At 44.5% G+C, this 19,427-nt stretch overlaps 1 protein-coding gene across 8 annotated transcripts in view; it reads left to right on the top strand.

Annotated features, from left to right (window-relative positions):
* Positions 1-19,427, top strand: part of ATP10B (ATPase phospholipid transporting 10B (putative)) — a 282,836-nt gene that overhangs the window by 178,564 nt on the left and 84,845 nt on the right. For all 8 annotated transcript variants that reach the window (XR_004314267.1, XM_032465150.1, XM_032465147.1 and 5 more), the window contains 2 exons: positions 603-797; positions 15,606-15,810. Coding sequence is in view for 7 of the 8 variants with exons in the window: in XM_032465150.1 (XP_032321041.1) it covers positions 603-797; positions 15,606-15,810 (400 nt within the window). In the remaining variant the exon portion in view is untranslated. The remainder of the gene's footprint in view (positions 1-602; positions 798-15,605; positions 15,811-19,427) is intronic.

Consider the following 19,427-nt stretch of genomic DNA (forward strand, 5'->3'; position numbering starts at 1 on the left):
GAAGTGATAAAGGAGGTGTAACCTGAAAGAAGAGAATGCATTAACTAGGTGAAAAGAGGCAGGGAGAAGTCAGAGAAGAGAGCCAGAAGAACATTCTTGCAAAAAGACCTTCATGTGCAAAGGCACTGGGGCAAGAGGGAACAAGATGCACTTGGAAAACTTAAAAATGCAAGCCACTCTTTTGAGATAATATATGCAGAATCATCATTTAATTATAAAGCAAAATATATACCTAGACATTATTCTAAATTTTGTGACTATTGTAAGCCACCATTTATTAAGCAACTACTGTACTCCAGAACCCTCTACATTGTATGTGTAACAAATATAGCCCATGTAATATTTATAGGAGTCCTTTAAAGTAGGTAGTACTAGCCCCATATTATGCAAGACAAAACAGGTTCAGGAAAGTCACACAACAAGTAAACGTAGAAACCAAATTTGAATCTAGATGGATTTGGCTTCAAAGCTCTTACTATAATGTTCAAGGTGACACAGAAAGAGAATGTCATTTTAATTGGGAAGGGCCAATAGTTAGGAAGAAAAATGTGGAGAGTATTTTTCCTTGTGGCTTTCAGTCATACCTCTCTTGTACCTTTCAGGTGGGCTAACCTCTATTTCCTGTTCCTGGTGATTCTGAACTGGGTGCCCTCCATGGAAGTCTTCCACAGGGAGATCACCATGCTACCACTGGCCATTGTCCTGTTCGTCATCATGGTTAAGGATGGCGTGGAGGACTTCAAGAAACACTGCTTTGACAGAGAGATAAACTGCTCCAACATCCAGATATATGAAAGGTAAGGGAAGTCATTTCCTCTGTGGCAAATAGGTTATGCAAACTTAGCAGCATTTTCCAAAAATTTGTCTCTCTTCTCACATTATAGTTCCTTAAGTTCGTTGAATTCAGTGATTGTCAACCAGGGCAGTTTTGCCCTGCAAGGAGCTTTTGACAATGTCTGGAAATATTTTTGGTTGCCTTACTGGGAAGGAGGGTGCTACTGGCATCTGATGGGTAACGGTCAAGGACGATGCTAAACATCTTACAATATACAAGACAACTTCTCGCAGCAAAGAATTATGAGTCAGACCAAAATGTCAATGGTGCTGAGACTTAGAAACCTTAATTTAACTTTAGTAAACACTCCTATTATTAAACCCAACGGTGTTAAATTATTAAGAGTAGGGTTGAACGCTCCAGAGTGAAACTCTAGAATTGATTGGATCATCTCAGGAGACCGAGTTCAAGAGCAGTTCTTTGGAGAGTAACAGGCAGTGTCTCCCAGAAAAGAAAATGCATGCTGTTTTTAAAGCATCTGTGGCCCTTGGCTAAACATTCTTGCTTTTAGAACTTAACCAGGTGGGTTTTAGGACCCAGAGCTGGCACACCTGTTCTTGGCTGCCTGGGGTGGAAAAGGAAGCTACCTGTGTGTGACGCCTGCATTCCAACAGGTGGAGTCTCAACAAGCAGGAGGAAGTGACCCGGTGGGTCACACCTGTTCTCTGCAAGCTCTTTCCTTGTCATATTCCTCCCCTAGTGTTTGTACACCGGCTTTTTATTTTCAGTTTTCGTTTTGAAAGGAGAGAGAAATCTTCCGCAAAGAGGGCAAGCAAAAGATGTCAGGAACATCACTCGCTGGCAGCTGAACAATGGGACCGATCCAGGAAGAACCTCTTTCACGGGGATCTCAAGTGCCCTGCTATGAGAGTTAAAGAGACCGGACTGAGCAGAGATGAGAAAGGAAGGGAAGAGAAGGCGGAAAAAGAAAGAAGACAAGAAACGAGTGGTGGTCTCCAACCTGCCCTTTGAAGGATGGTCCCACAAAGAGAATCCCAACAGACATTATCGTGGGAATCAAATTAAGACCAGCAAGTACACTGTGTTGTCCTTTCTACCCAAGAACATCTTCGAACAGCTACACCGGTTTGCCAATCTCTATTTTGTGGGCATTATGATTCTGAATTTTGTGCCCGTGGTCAATGCTTTCCAGCCTGCGGTGAGCATGATACCCATCTGTGTCATCCTGGCGGTCACGGCCATCAAGGATGCTTGTGAAGACCTCCGGCGGTACAAATCCGATAAAATGATCAATAACCAAGACTGCCTTGTCTATAGCAGGTAAAGCAAAAGCCCCGAGGAAGTCTTGAGCCCAGGTCTGATCTCACTGTGGCCGCTGCCACGGTCACTGCTGTTTATGGAAGGATGGGGTGGGGAGATGGCATTATTTGATCGCAGTGAAGCTGTTTGATTCTCCACAGTGGAGATTATAGTCTAAAACAAAAAACAGAAAGGAAAAAAGATCGAGGCTTGAGTCAGTCATATATTAAAATTTGGAGGTCTTTAGTATGTGATGTTTTCTTTGCTGTTTCAGATGTAAGAATTGTGTATAAATTCTCATCCATTTGGGGTTCAGTGTGTCCATGAGCACGCTGGAGCATGTTTGGAGACCCCTGGAGGGAAGCAGCACCCCTGTTTTTCAGGGGGCAGTAGAGCACTGTATTAGGAGAACCAGCCCTGGAGACACTGCCTGGGTTGAATGCGGTCTCTGTCAGTCATTAACGTTATGTGACGTTAAGCAAGTGACCTAACCTCTCTGAAACTCATTTTGTCATTCATAAAATTGGAACACTTCCTGGGGTGGTCTTGAGAATTGCGTGCGATAATCCTTGGAAAGTGTTTAGCACTCCTTCTGACGTATGATACTCAACGTGCAGGCTGCAGTGGCTTGATTTATAGACTGTAAAACTTGCCTTAGCTCCATCAGGCTGTCCTGAAGCTTTCTCTCTGATGTTGTCCCAACCCAAACGAAAACTCCCCGCCCTCTGTCTTTCCGTGTTATTTGATGTTATTTTATCCATGCTGTTGTTTTAGAAAGACTCCATTGAGCAAGTAACCAAACTGGGTTGTGAGGGAAGGGATATGCTCTGGGTCAGTAAGGGAAGAAAACGGAGTTATCATGTGTCTCAATTTTGTGAGCATTCACGTAGCCCAGAAAGGAGGGAGGGGACGGAGCCTGAGCACTCAGAGAGCGCACGGTGGTGAAGAGCGCTTTCTGGGCTAGCTGTGAGAAGTCTTGGGTGAGTCAGTCACTCAGATGATTGAAGCAGGTGAGGGCTTGACCTCCTGCCAAATAAGAAAAATGTCCATCTTTCTCCCAAAGCACCGTCCCTCTGACTTCTTCCTTCTGATCTCACGAACCCCAGTTCAGCAGAAGTCCTGCAGTTTCTCTGGTCATTCTGCAGCTGTTGAAGGGCTGGTCTGTCTAAGGAGAAGCCCTCTTCCCTGGGGAGAACGTGTAACTGACCGACTTGGAGCTGGCTGATGAGAGGGTTTAGGAGCCGAACTCCACTTGGAAAGCTGTAGCCTGGGGAGGTTTCTAAGGAGATCGTGTAACACGAGGGACTCAGTTGTCTCCAGAGCACCTCTCAGAGAACCCCCATGCCCTCTTCTCAGCAAAAGAGGAGCTTCTGGTCTCTCTGCCTGCAGGCCCACAATGGTACATCTAACAGTATGAGTCCAAAGGTGTGGGTTTTATTTTTTTTCCAGCTGGCACTAATTGTCTTGAGTGTTGTGAGTATCCTGAACACTTGGAGTTGAGATGTAGTCATTCCTCACCTTTCAATAAGGAAATCATGAAGAGAGGAAAAGTAACAGTTGAAGTGTGTCGCCTTTCCTAACAAGGCTGGTTTTTTAAGAAAGCATTGTTTTTCTGTTGTCACCAATCCACCCCATCATGTGTTGTTTTCTACTTTCTCCTTTGTTGTTTTGCTCACTGAAGATGCCCCAGTGAGGCTGGCTCCCTGGGGAGGCATACCTGGGGACCTCAGTCAGCCTGGTGTCCCGTGCTCCCTGCTCTGCCAGAAATCCTCTGCCCTAAGTGTCCCAGAAAAGTGGACCTGTTCTTGGGGACCTGTGCTGGGTAGGCCAGGCTGTTGTCATTCTGTTCTCAAAATAGCTTCCAGGAAACACCAGAAAACCGAGGTGATGACAATCCAGAAAAAGAAGAGATGTCAGTTCCCAGGCTTGCTGGCAGAAAGGGACAAGAAGGGGGTTTTGTGGCGTATTTCCTAAAATGTATTCAGTGGAATAATAATGACAGAGAGATGGTCTCTTGAAAAAAAGACCCATGGACAGGAAAAACTACACTGGCCCTCCTGAACCCGTGGTCCATGAAGGACTAAGGAAAGACCACAATAAAGAAGCCTGTTCATCTTTTCTTAACCCTGATTCCAAACTTACAGAATCTTGGAAATATTTTTTAATACCTATTAATATCTCAATTGGGGCAATTTTAATTTTTCCATTGTTACAAAGTAAGTGACTACAGGGGGCCAGGCAGGTGATTGAATGAAATAGACTGGCTATAAAAAGGAAAGCCATATTATTCATGTACTGATACATGGTAGCAGGCAACAGGGAGCAGTGGGGACTGTGGCAAACTGGGCCAGGGAAGGTGGGGGCCTGTATTCTTCTTAGGAGGCAAAGCTGGCCACTGAGCTCCAGCTGGTTACCATGTGGGAATATAGGCCTAGTGTTGCCAGATTGCCTGAGTTTTAACAGAGGAGCTAAAAATTCATATTTTTATTTGAAATAACCTGATTTTTAAGTGTTGGTAACTGATAGACTTTTTCCCAAACACTTCAGACCTATTTTATTTCAGACCTAAAAAATCTTATTTTGCCAGTGAGCCCCCTGATTTGCAGCTTTTGCTTTAGAATACCCTACGAATCTGCAAACGAATAATTAGATTATTCTTTCAAAATTCATCTTCAATGAGGGGGCATCTTTCCGTAGAGAGTTGGTATGAACTTGAAGCAAGAACACAGGCCTGAGTGTCAGGAGGCCTATGTGCTAGACCTCGATCTGTGACCCACTACTAATAATAGCTTAGAAAAGTCATTTAAATCTCTGGATCTCAGTTTCTACTTTTGCAAAACTTAGGAATCAGACTAGATATTGTCCTGTGAGATAAACTTATGGAAAAACAAAACCCACAGTCAGATAAGTTTGGGAAATAGCACATACTTGATGAGTTTCTTGAGTCAAACAATACACGTCAAAAATAAAGTTTCTGGGAGAACCTTCAGTTAGGAATTATCCAACTTTGTTTAACTGTTGTGTCAATTGAGATGCTCTCTACTGCAAGAAGCAGAAACCTCAACTCAATTTTAAACAATGAAGACTTTGTTACTTAAGTCACTACAAATGTCCTAAGGTGGGCAAGTGATCAGACATAGTTCAATCAGCTAATCGGCATTCTAGATGCAGCACTTAGCATTCCTTTTCATTCAGTTCCCCTCTGTGCTATTTTTGCCCTCAGGCAGATTTCCCTCATGGTAGTGAGATGGCTGCAGCTGCTCCAGCCCTCACATCTGCATATAGTAACCCACAAAGGGAGAAAGAAAAGCGCTTCTGGAAGCATTCTTGGAAGCTCCAGGAAACTTACTCCTCAGTTCTTCCTCATCTCAGTGACCCCAGTGGGTCACATGCCCATCCCAGAACCAATCCCTGTGAGCAGGAGATGAGATTATGCTAATTAGATTATACTTGAACCACAGAGCCCAGCATGAAGTTCACTGCCTTGAAAGCATATCGGCTACCCAGGGGAAGATGAAAAACTAATGAAAAAATGAGATAGTGTACAAGAGAAGGAAGAACAGATGTTAAAGAGGCCACCTGCATGTCCTTAACTCCATCCCCTTTAAATATTTTTGATCTTCAACTCCTTGTGAATTGCTTTCCACCCATTAATAGGAACAGACACACTCTGGGATTCTGTAATGTGTATCCCTAAAGTTTTTCCAACTCTGAAGTGGCTTAATTCTATGAAAGATCCTGGAATAGAAAGCAAGAATGTGCTAGATAACTGTTATTATCTTAACTGATTGTCCTGAAGAATGTTTCCTTTTCCTAAATATCAATGATTTTTGACAGAATGTCTGGCAGAGAATACAAAATCTGAGAGGACAGTTATTTTTTTTTCCTGAGAAGCAACATAGAAGCTTATATCCCAAACACTAGCTCTATCCATGTTGTCTCAGATTCACACATTTGAGAAAGTGATGTCAAATGTCTTCATTTTTGTGCTGTTGAATACAAAGGCCCTAAGAATTTTGCTCAGCCTAATCCCATGCATCACCCAGCCTGGGCTTGTTTCTACTGTGAGAAAATCTTTTTGCAAACAGCAGAAGCCTTGTTAACAGAATTACAATCCTGTTAAAGCATTTTCTTTTAATATAGCGACTGTGCTTGTGGTCTAAAGGTGACCCATTAATCAGATTTATGGAATGACTTCAAGGAGAGATTAGCTTCAGGATTTTATTAGCTTGGTTTCTCCTAGGGCTTAGTTTAATGAATCTAGAAGCCATACCCAGCAAGAGATTTGTGTTTTTCCATCCAGCTTAGTAAATTTTTATTTGTATTCAGAAAACCTGCAATAATGAAGCAGGAGTGTGAACCAAGGCAATCCATGATGGAAGATTTTTGTCCCCACATTGTATTGTAGCAGAAGCCTTCCAGTGTTTGGGTCAGTGCACGCTTATTAATCTGCTCAGCCAGTCCTAATTCAGGATCAAGCGTGTGTGCACCAACATGGAGCCCCTGGAGGGGCTCTCAGTCCAGAGATCACGAGGAACTTGTAAACAGCTACAGTGTCCCCTGCCTGTGTAAAAAGGGCTGCATGACACATCTGCCTGCCAAAAACATCCAAGCCGAGGGAAGCCTTCCCTGAAGAGGTGACATTTCAGGAGGGCGTTGAAGGATGAGCAGCGTTCAAATAAGCAGAGTAGACGTGTTCCAGCTCACAGCCTGTTCAGGTGTCAGCTCAGGGTTGTATGTGTGACTTACGCTGGTATCAAAAAGACCAGGACTGAGAAATGTTAGGAATTTAGGAGATGAACAATTCAGATTAGAAATTTAAATTCTGACTTTTTACCAAGAGTTGGAGATTCTCTTCTGTGCATCAGGTGACCACTATAACAAAAATAATTCCAGATGCCGCAGGATTGCAGCCAGCCTTCTGGCAGCATGGCGCTGAGAGCCTGGTTCCCCGCAGTGGCAAGTTCTGCTGGAGAGGACAGACGCCGGGCTGGCCATTTGTTGTTATTTGTGTCGATCGCTTTCTGTGCCAGTGCCCCAACAGGAAAGGCTGAGACCGAGGAAGCCAGAGGTCCTGATCCTGGGCCTGTCACCAATTAACTCCATGACCTAAATGAAGCCGCTGAACAGTCAGGGCCCCATTTGTCTCATCTTTAAATAGTGATCATAACCTCTCTACAGTATATTTTGTGAACAGATATGCAGATGACACACAAGAGGGCTTGGAAGTAACAGAGGTACAGAAACAACTAGACGAAGCAACACCACAAGAGAGTGTGTAAAGCATTCTCAACAAGGACATTTAAAATGTGACGTCTTACTGGATGCTTGGCCTCATACCTGGGCTTGTCTCAGAACTGCTGCTCGATGTGTGGGCGTTGAGCCTCAATTTCAACATCTGTACGATGGGGCCAGTATCAGCGCTATCTCCCAAGGTCATGTGCATCGAATAAGATAATCCTTACAAACCATTTAACTCGGTGCCTGCACCATAATTAGCACTAAGTATTTTTTTTTTTAATTTCTAATTGTTTCAACTCTAGTTTTTTCAATGAGAGGCCCACCCTGTGCTTTTATGTTTCTTGCTATGGTCCCCAGTCATACAAGGGAGGAATTGCTTATTTTATTGGTGAAAGTCAAGGACATTCATTGAGCCACATTTACTGGTAGACAGGATAACAGTGTTTCACTTGCACAATATTTTTTTATTATTATTACGGAGGTATAGTCAGTTACAGTCAGTGTGTCAATTTCTGGTGTCCAGCATAAGGGTAACAGTGTTTTAAAAGCAACAACCTATGCTCTGCTCTCGCATTTCTCTTCTCTTCCTCATGGCAGAATTTAAAATCCGAATTTGGGAAGTCCCTCTAGAGTGTAGACCTCTTTCCCCAGCTCCCCTTCCGCAGCACACCTGAGCACACCCAGACCAAAACTGAGACGGAGTCAAGGGATTTAGGTGGGCTCATGCAGCTCGGAGCCTAAGCCACTTCTCCCAACACAGCTTCTAACCTGGAATGTGCATTAGAATATACTGTACAGCTATTTACATAGAAGCTATTTGGTCCCCTTGCAGCTATTATTTTCCTCCACATAACATCTCTCTAGGAAACCCAAAGGGGATGAGATGATTGACAAGGCAGAATTCAGGCCTTACCAGGGCCATCCTAACACCAAAATAGAGCCATAAATTCTTCACCCTAAACTGCATCCTGGGGCTGCTGCAGGTGTTAAACAATGCATGTAAAATGCTTAGCATAGTGCCTGGAACTCAGTAGCACTCAGGAAATGTCAGCTCGAATGTTGCTAAGGAGAATTCTATAACCTTGATAACCAGGGTCGCCAGGAGCTTGACCTGAAGAGAGTAAGAAAGGAAGACCATTGGCTGGGGTTGGGAACCGCATGAGAGGAGACAAACTCTCCACCATAGAACTTAGCACATAACACAGCAAAGTAGGCCTGGGGGAAGAATCTGAAAAATGCGGGCAACAGAGAAACACACAGTGTCATTTGAAGCATGACTATGAAAAGTGCCACTGGCTGGAGTTTACAGACCAACAGACCGCTGCCTCTGCCCATCCTGCGGGTCTTGGCTCTGCAGGCTCCTCTCCAAAGCGCCCATTTTTGCAGGTGCCCTCCCCGATCTCACTGCCTCACCCTGTGCTCAGAGCAGGCCGTAAACTGTTTGGGCCCATGCAGCTTGTCATTTCAGGATGGAATGCTTTGGGCTCTCCCCCAGACTCGGTGGGTGGAAGAGCCATAAAACAAGAACTCAGGTGTCCCTGAAGCTCTGCACTCATGCCAACGAGCGTGATTTGTATTTCGGCGGGTGGGGATTTATAGCCTCTGCTTCTCCATGATGGAGCTCACAATTTCGAAAGCTGAGTCTCCCGTTCTCAACCCAGCCTCGGTTCTGTCGATGTGTCCAGATTCAGAGTCTTCATCTGCTTTGTAGTTCTCCCTTGAACAGAACCAAGAGACCCCTCTGAGCCATGAAGGTCCCCCAGCTGTCACTCGTCAGCCCTGGTTGACATGCCTGTGTGACCTTACCCAAGTTAGATAACCTTTCCGAACCTAAGTTTCCTCATCTGTGAAACAGAGACAATACTAATAACAAAAGTCGTTTCATCATTAGGCAGCTAAATGGTAATGTGGGTTAAATGCTGGGCTTATTATAGGCACTCGATACATGTAAGCTTTATAATATTGTATTATATCATATAATATTATATCATATCACAGCTCATGATGTCTTATATATTATGATATCATTATTGGAAGTCTCCACTGGTGTGTCTGTAACAAAAAGAGGTAGATCAGATGTCAAAATGACTTAAGGCTGGGAAAAGCTTCTCTCCTACTGCCTCATGTTGAAGACAAATCTACAAGGAATCGGTTACTAAATATTTACTCAACACTCCCCTATGTGCTCAACACCATAACAGAACCCATGTGGGTGCAGAAATGTAAGACCCAGGGTCATCCCAGCTCTCGGCAAGCTTACCACACAGTTGAAAATAAAAGATGCATGAAACAATTAGGCCTCCAGGTGATAATGAAGCCACATACATGCCTCGATGATACAACCCACGAGCTGCTGATTTGAGGCTTCAGGCTTCCCGTCCTCACCCTCAAGGCTCCCCAGATGTTACCCAGGCATCCTCAGGATAGTCAGTATCTTCGGGTCCCCCAATATTTTCATCCAAGCGAGGGGTCCAAGTCTCCTACCACTCCTGTGGCCTCAGCTGTTTCTTTCTGGAACTTCCCTGAGCCTAAAGCCCTCCTCACTGTGATGTGTAGCCAACAAGTGGGGGCAAAAGCAAGGAATAGCCAGGTGGGGAGACAGTGGCACCCACTGCTGTCTGCCCCAGGCCTCTGCTGCCTTTAGTGCAACTCCTTTCCCTTCTGTTCTTTTTCCATTTTGCGGGGCCAGGTCGGGGCAGCAGCCACGTGACCTTTTCTCCCTTTTCAGTTTCTTCCCTCTCTTGCCAGGCTCCTCCTTGAGCCAAAAAACTCCACCACAACAGCTCGTGAAAACAGACCACACGCTCCCTCCACAGCAGTGACCCTGTGTTGCTTCAAGCCAATAATAACTGTGATGATGGTGATAATATCAGCAGCAAATGCCATTTACTCTAAGGTCCTTGGACACTTTTCAGATATTACTAAACTCTCACTTAAACCTGTACAATAGACTTATGTGTCCATTTGAGAGAGAAATAAACTGAGGGTCAGACAGTTCAGCAGTGGATTCAAGGTCACATTATGTGTGTAAGAGGTAGTTCCTGGTTTTAGCCAGGCTTACGTGACTCCAAAGACGGTAACCACCCTGTGATATTGCACACACTGTCAGAACAAAGACAAGTGGGTGTTACAAGTATTCCTGAACCAGCCACAGGACCCTTGACTCTTCCTTGGAGCCATGGAAAGAATAGAGGTTCCAACCCAAATTTTGTGGCTATACACCTTGGCCAGGTCAGTCTCCTCACCTGAAATGGAGATTTATCAAATTTCCTCCAGCCCTGATTTTTTTTTTAATTAAGACTTTATTTTTTTTAGAGCAGTTTCAAGTTTACAGTAAAATTGAGAGGAAGGTACAGAGATTTCCCATAAACTGGCCCCCACACATGCATAGTTTCCCCAATTATCAACCAAAGTGGTCCATTTGTTATAACTGATGACCCAACATTGAGACTTTATAGTTGCCCAGAGTCCATAATTTACGTTACAGCTCACTCTGGGTATTATACGTTCTGTGGGTTTGGTCAAATGTATGTGTCCACCATTGTGGTATCGTACAGAATAGTTTCTTTTCTTTCAAAATCCTCTGTGCTCCACTCCTTCATCCCTACCCACCGCTCAACCCCTGGAAATTACTGATCTTTTTACTATCTCCACAATTTTGCCCTTTCCAGAACATCTGATAGTTGAAATCATACCGCATCTGGCCTTTTTAGATTGGTTTCTTTCACTTAGCAATGTGCATAGAAGATTCCTCCATGTCTTTTCATGGCTTTGCTGGCTCACTTCTTTTTAGCTCTCAGTAACGTTTCATTGTCTGGAGGCACCACAGTTTATTCATCCACCTATTGAACATCATCTGTTTGCTTCCAAGTTTTGGAAATTATGAATAAAGCTGCCATGAACTGACATGTATGGGTTTTTTGTGGACATAAGTTTTTAACTCCTTTGAGTAAATAGGAGCAGAATCGCTAAGTCATATGTTAAGAGTATGTTTGGTTTTATTAGAAACCACCAAGTCGCCTTGCAAAGTGGCCGTGCCATTGTGCATTCCTGCTGACAGTGTGTGAGAGTTCCTTTTGCTCCACCTCCTCACCAGCAATGGGTGGTGTTAGTGTTCCTGATCTGGAGCGTTCAAATAGGTATGCAGCAGTACCTCATTGTAATTTGCATTCCCTGATGACTTACAACGTAGAGCCCTTTCCACGCTTACTTGATTATCTGTGTATCTTCTTTGGTGAGGTGTCTGTTCAGTTCTTTTGTCCATTTTTTAATTGAGTGGTAAGTTTCCTTATCTTGAGTTTAAAGTTCTTTGTATATTTTGAATCACAACCCTTTATCAGACGTGTCTTTTGCAAAACACACCTTTTCTCCCAGACAGTGGCTTGTCTTCTCATTCTCTTAACATTGTCTTTCACAGAACAGAACGTTTTAATTGTAATGAAGTCCAGCTTATCAGTGACTTCTTTCATGGATAGTGCCTTTGGTGTTTTAGCTAAAAAGTCATCGCCATACCCACGGCCATCTAGGTTTCTTGCTATGGTGTCTTCTAAGAGTTTTATAGTTCCACATTTTACATTTAGGTCTGTGATCCATTTTGAGTTAATTTTTGTGAAAAGTAGAAGGTCTGTGTCTAGATTCATTTTTCTCTTGCACGTGGATGTCCAGTTGTTCCAGCACAGTTTGTTGAAAAGACTGTCTTTGTTCAGTTGTGCTACCTTTGCTCCTTTGTCAAAGGTCAGTTGACTATAATTATGTGAATCTATTTTTGAGCATTTCATTCTGTTCCACTGATCTATTTGTCCATTCTTTGGCCGATACCACACTGTCTTGATTACTGTAGCCTTACAGTAAGTCTTAAAGTTGGATAGTGTCAGTCCTCCACCTTTGTTCTCTTTCCACATTAGGGTGGCCAGTCTGGGTCTCTGGCCTCTCCCTATAAACTTTAGAATCACTTTCTCAACACTCACAACAGACCCTGCTGGGCAGTCCTGATTTTCAGGATATATTTTTCTGGCAGTTTGCCCAGCACCCAGCACCCTTAGTCTTTAATAGGCTGAATTTGGGTCCCACTTTCCTGGGCTTCGGGAAAATGTTTGGATTTTCAGAGTTTCGTGTGTCTGCACTTTGTATGCCTGAGCTCAGTTCACGAAATGTAATCACAGACGTGAAGTGGGTATCCCAGTAGCATGAAGAAGAAAATGCTGGGGCTGGCAGTGGTGGTTAGCCCTCACCGTAACTTTAACAATCCTTGTCACCATCATCATCAAAGATGCTTGTATTCACTGAGTACTTACTAAGTGCCAAGCCAAGAGCTCAGTCCCTTACATGGGTCGTGTCACTGCTCCCTTCAGTAACCCTCTAAGGCAAATAGTCATATTGCCTTCAGCTGAAGAGGTTACTCCCCAAGAGTTTAAGTAACTTGGTCACACAGGTAGTAAGCAGTGAAGCTGAGATTCAACCCACTCTTATCTGTTGCGCTGCCTGCATTCTCCCTGGCATTCGCCCTTCACCCTGGGGTAGCAGCATGGACCAGTGTGGGCCGGACATTGGAGCTTCCTGAAGGCCAGTTCCCCTCATCATCCTACACTGAACAGGAATTCACACAATTAATCCTCCTGACAGATCCCCTCGATTCCTGCTCCTTGAAAGCGTTTTTATGAAACCCACACAGTACTTGAGAAACGGAACCTTAAGCACCCTCTCCTCCTCTGTTTCCCCCTTTCACCTGCTTTCCCTTGGGATCCAGTTGGTTATAAACCTCTCTTGCTGTTTATTTACCTCTTAATCAGCCCTGTCTCCTCTCGGAATGCCGGTTAGCACCGCACCGCTTAATTTCTCCCCGAGGCAGAATCTGCCAGATGGAGTCTTCGTCCCAAGCCACGCTGATTTGCCTTGTTTTTAAATAGCAGTGAACATGCCACGAAACTAAAATAACAATCAGTTCCCAGGTGTGGACTCACTGAGCAGGGAAACAATCAAGTGTGTGTGGACGTGTCCACCGGGGCAGCTGTTCCAAACGGGCTGGATTCACAAGGGAACGACTCCCACAGGTGGCTCCCCGCCAGCTGCTGGCCACATCTGGGCGCCACTCAGCGCAGCAGCTCGCCTGCTTTTCTGCATCAGCTGGGTTCAGCCACTCATCACCTCCTGGGGCTGGACGCCCCCCAGCTCCCAGGCTCCACACCTCTACCTTTTCCACGGCTATGTTCCTGATGGTTGAGGAGACAAAGCAGGCCCCAGAGGATCAGGAAACCAGCACAGAGCAACCAGGGCAAGGAGGAAATGTCCCTATGGCTTTTTTTTTTTTTTTTGATCCCTAAAATTCCTACAAAACCTGACTCTGATTCTATACCATGACTATGTTTGTGTTAATATAAATATAATTTTTCAAATTTTGTACCAGCTAAATTATTAAACTATGTCCCCCCCCAAAAAAAATGTTTTTGAACGCCCCCAAATCATGTTGTTTATGCAGCTTTCATAGTCCTAGACACACATGGCAGGACGTGGGTCTGGAGAAAGGTGTGCCTCTGAGACACGCAACCCGGACATGGGCAACCTCTCTTTTGGGGAGGATGAGCCTCCAGCAGGGATGGAGTGTTTCTTCACCACCACGTCATCCTGATAAAGAGAAGACTGCATCTTAAGGAAAGACAGAGGTGGTTATTCGTAACACAGCAGTGACCTCCCTGGGATCCAAGGATTAATAGAAGACAGAGACTGGTCGGACTTGCAGCTTCTCATGCGGTCCTGTCGATCTTGGGTTACCTCCTATCACTGGTGGAAGAGCGATCCTGTCATACGCAAGGCAGCCCAGATTCCAGCACAAACAGACACAGTGACATGCTCAGATGGGGCTCAGCATCGTGGAGAAAAATAGTAAAGGAGAGCCTGCCTCTGCAAACCTGGCTGGGCTCAGAGACACCCAGCTGCGAGCCAGCGGTGCTTAGTTAAAACGACCACCTGTGGAATTCTTGTTTGGTCCCAGATCCCACATTTAAAGAGGAAACTTCCCAAACACTGCCTTAGACAGAAGAACCCTCAGCTCTAGGACAGATCCTGAAACTGTGTCACATGCAATAATTGAGGGCACTTGGAAAGTTAAATTTGACTTGGCAAGTCCAAAAGGCTTTGGAGGACACCTGATGAATACTTTAAAATATTTTTTTAAGTGGTAGAAGATGGGATAAATCAGGTTGCCTAGGGGAGGAGAATTAGTTCAAAATTTGGCCAATCAGAAGGAAGACTGTATGTTTGAAAAAAAAAAAAAAAGAAGTAAGACTGTAAAAATGGGAGCTCTTGGAAATGGACAGCGATGCCCTGGGTTGTAGCAAGTCATTTTGCTGGAAGTGGAACGTCTGACGCTGCTGTACCACCCAGGGGGAGAGAGCAGAATGGTTTTGAGGAGGTGGGATATCCAAGTAGTGAAAACTGGGGTTTGGGGTCCAGTTGGACCCAGACTCAGGTTCCAGCTCTGTGTTTGTAAGACCTGAGGAAATTTTTCCTGAACCCTCTGTTTCCTCATTGTGAAATGGGGATGACATCTCCTCTAGTGGGTCATCACACAAGTAAATGGGAAGTATAAACTAACACTAGTGCTCGGCACGGAAGCAACACTAAGTTCACAATAGTTGCTCCTCCTCTTACTCCCTGGGCTTGATACATTGGACGGGAAGAGAAAGTGCGTCCTTCCCTCAGATTTCTTTAGCCCTCCGACTCCGATCACTGTGGGGCCCATCCTTTCAAAGTTCCTGGCGCTTTCTTGCTGGTTTCCTATTGGCTGTTCCAGCACCGCTCCAGACCTTCCCTGATTCCCTGACAGCGGTCTGTATCCTCACCTCTCCTACTCATAACGAGAAGCGATCTTTCCTATACTCCAGTTCTTTGTGACCCTGCTTTCCGCGGCGATAGCTGGGTATTCTGGGAAGTGATGTGTATTAAGAATATGATGCTAATGTGACAATTTAATAAAACGCTTTAAATTTTTTTCTCCTACTAGAGAGTAAGGGTTGAGTACAACACCCAGTCAACAGCCGGCAGCCAGAAGTCTATGTGGTCAGACGAGAGATCTTTTGCTTAGTGGGATTCTGTAGACAGACCATGCTTAGCTTTTCTAGAGATGACGACAGTGGTTGTTTGGCACAAGAAGGAAGAAAAGTCTGTGACAGGCTGACTGGGGGATATTTAAGTATAGCTGGGACCTGTTTCCATCCACTCATTAATGTTCTGTAGACCCTTAAGATTCACTCCTGTCTTTCTCTCTCCCAAGAAAAGAGCAGGGCTACATGCAGAGGCGCTGGAAGGATGTGCGTGTGGGAGACTTCATCCAAATGCAGTGCAACGAGATCATCCCCGCGGACATACTGCTCCTCTTTTCCTCGGACCCCAGTGGGATCTGCCATCTGGAAACTGCCAACTTGGATGGAGAGACGAACCTTAAACAGAGGCGTGTGGTGAAGGGCTTCTCACAGCAGGTAGGGCTCTTTCTAAGATCTTCAATCGGAAGGGCAAAGGGATGAAGCCAGCCACTGCTCCTGGAAAAACAGATCTAATTTGGGGGGCAGAGGAGAAAGTAAGCAGACACCTCCTTTTCCCAGGCGCTCGCGTACGCTTAATCTTCCCAACAACAAGCTGAGAGGGATGTGATCCCCTCGGCACAGACGGGGAATCTGAGACTTAGAAAAGGTAACTTGCTGAAGGCTTCAGAGCCATAAATGGAGACCCCCACCCCACCCCACCCCACCCATTCAACTGAAGAAACCATGCTCTCTGCTCTAAACCAAGGAGTCAAGTATCTGTTCAGTTACTCTTGGGACCAACCCACGTCTCTGTGCTTGTCCAGTCCCCGCTCATCCTGCCCAGGTCAGCTCCAGCAACTTCTCCCTCCACGAATTTTCTCTAGGACTCCTCTGACCTCAGCGTAAATGGCAGCAAGGTGTCATCAACTGGTTTTCCATTTGTGTGTATCTTACCTTGTCAACAGCACTGAAACCTCTTTGGGGACAGGGAGCCATCAGCATTTTTATTTAACCCCCACGCTTAGGTGTATGAGACCTTGGACATCGCGGAGAAGGCATTATTGTTGGGTGGTTAAGAGCCCAGCCTCTCGAGTCTGACAGAACTGAACTCAAAGGCAACTCCACCATCCATTCTCTGCCTCACCTTAGGCGAGGCACTCACACCTTCATTCTCTCATCTTGAAAATGGGAACAGAAAGTACCCTCTCGAGACGGTGTTTCTGAAGACCAGGTGATGCATACGTGAATTACTTAGCATGAAGCCAGGCACGTGGTGAGAGACCAGTAAATAAATAGTTGTCAGTAAATATCAGTGGTGTTCATAGGCAGCCTGTGTTGACTGGTTAAAACTGGGTGTGATGCTCCAATTTTCTCTTCTTTTCTTTGTAACATTTTTTATTGAGTTATAGTCAGTTTACAGTGTTGTGTCAATTTCCAGTGTACAGTGCAGTTTTCCAGTTATCCATGAACATACATACATTCACTGTCACATTTTTTTTTTTTTGCTGTGAGCTACCACAAGATCTTGTATTTATTTCCCTGTGCTATACAGTATAATTTTGTTTATCTATTCTGCATATGCCTGTCAGTATCTACAAATTATGAAATCCCAGTCTGTCCCTTCCAATCCCCCGCCCCCTTGGCAAACACACAAGTTTGTATTCTATGTCTATGAGTCTGTTCTCTTTCTGGCTTACTTCAGTTAGAATGACATTCTCTAGGGACATCCATGTTGCTGCAAATGGCATTATGTTGTCGCTTATATGGCTGAGTAGTATGCCATTGTATAAATATACCACATCTTCTTTATCCAGTCATCTGTTGATGGACATTTAGGCTGTTTCCATGTCTTGGCTATTGTAAATGGTGCTGCTATGAACATTGTGGTGCAGGTGTCTTTTTGAAGTACGGTTCCTTCTAAAACTATGCGCAGGAGTGGGATTCCTGGGTCATATGGTAAGTCTATTCCTAGTCTTTTGAGGAATCTCCACACTGTTTTCCATAGTGGCTGCACCAAACTGCATTCCCACCAGCAGCGTAGGAGGGTTCCCTTTTCTCCACAGCCTCTCTAGCATTTGTCATTTGTGGACTTTTGAATGACGGCCTTTCTGACTGGTGAGTGGTGATACCTCATCGTAGTTTTGGTTTGCATTTCTCAAATAATTAGTGATATTGAGCATTTTTTAATGTGCCTATTGATAATTTGTATTTCTTCCTTGGAGAATTGCTTGTTTAGGTCTTCTGCCCATTTTTGAATTGAGTTGTTTGTTTTTTTCTTATTAAAGTTCCCCTTGAAAGGGTTGATTTCCTATCTGGTACCTTTCTCTACTCATGGAAAAGAATAAAATTCTATTCCTTTTATTCACTCCGCCAGCCTGTGGCTGAGGAGAAATTGGTTGAATTAGGGGATTGAGAGGAAAGAAGGCAAACACTTCATTCCTCAGAGAGTCTCGTGAGCTCACGGTTAGTATCTAGACAGAAACGTCTCAAGAGTAGGCAACCTGTCGCACCTCCCTTTGCCCCTCTCAAAGCTCTGGAGGAACAGTGCTCACAAAATTGCTTTTGTGTGATAGATTCAGTCCTCGGAAGTCTGTTCTGTCATCCTTACAATGGGAGTAATACAAATAGCTCTCCCAAAGTGTTGCTGTGAGATTCAGATGAGGTAAGGAGAGCAGGGAACACGATGAAGGGTGTGCTGCTTCATTAGATCCATAGTCAGTGGTCTACTGCTGCCTCCTTGGCTGCAGCCTCTAGACTGGGAATGGAAACCACCATGACCACCTTGCAATCACCTTGTTTATTGTTGTGACAGTGGCTCAGCCCTCCCAGTGGTGTCCAGGCTCTGCTTGAGTCGATCATGGCCCCGGGGCTTGGTGTCTGAGTTTTCTCTCCTTTGCTTGTCCTTGTCACACTCACCCTATCACCTCAAAGTGGCAGGGCAGAAGCTAAGTTCACAAAGCCATTCTACACACAACAGCAACCTACTTCTTGGCTCAGGGCCTTGTGAGCAAAGGTTTTCAAACCTTCTTAGCCGTAACTCATGGTGAGAAATACGCGTTGCGCACATCCACGCCCACGTGGATATGTGTGTGAGTGTAAAATTGCCACCTCAATCCCATTGCATGCAAAGCACTCTGAAACTTCCCCTTCTATGCTTTTTCTGTAAAAATTTTTTTGATTGGATTTTTAAATTTTTTATTTATTTTATTTTATTTATTTTTTAAATGGAGGTACTGGGGATTGAACCCAGGTCCTCAAACATGCTAAGCATACACTCTACCACTGAGCTACACCCTCCCCACCCCCAGTCTATTCTATTGAGTTTTTTTTTAAAAAACATTCTGGAAGCAGCGAAACTTGTATGTGTTTACAGATCTCTCCTTCAGCCTCCCCACTCAAACATCCCCACCACAATTCTGAGTCTTTTGAGTCTCTTGGGCATGTTATTTTGGTGGTGTTGAGTTTCACCCAGTGGCAGCACTCCCAAGGTTTTCCTTGTATGTTAATTAGTCAAATAGTTTGGGATTTGACTCGAATGAAGAGCCGGATGAAAGGGTCATTCACAGGCCACTGCTATAAACCAGCCAATTCAATTTAATCACATCCCTCAAGCTCGGACCCAAATTCTCCTAGGATACTTGGTGTAATGATTTACCCGAAAAAAAAAAAAAAAAAAAAAAAGAAAAAAGAAAAGAAAGATAAATTCATGTGTGAAGAGAATAAGATTTATTTGAGTTTGAAGGTTTCCAGAATTTTCCAGTCTATTTAAATTCTTGATTCCCCCCTCACTTTGCTTAAGTGTGCTTTTCCATTTCTGTAAGAATGATGATGATACTATAATGATAATGCACTTACACTTTCTTAAAGTCCTTATACACATAAGGTAAGTGAGGCACCAAGAAATGAAGTAACTTGTCTAAGGTCATTGAGCTGGGAAGTGTTGGAAGCAGGATTCAAAGCCAAGTTTGCCCAGAGTCCAAGCTCTTAAGGTTTTTGAAGTAGGTCATCCCCCTGGTCCATTGACTATCACCCAGAGTCTACCCAGGGGTACTTACTTGAAGCACACATTTAAC

Source organism: Camelus ferus, chromosome 22, assembly GCF_009834535.1.
Source record: "Camelus ferus isolate YT-003-E chromosome 22, BCGSAC_Cfer_1.0, whole genome shotgun sequence".
In the NCBI taxonomy this organism is placed as follows: Eukaryota; Metazoa; Chordata; class Mammalia; order Artiodactyla; family Camelidae; genus Camelus; species Camelus ferus.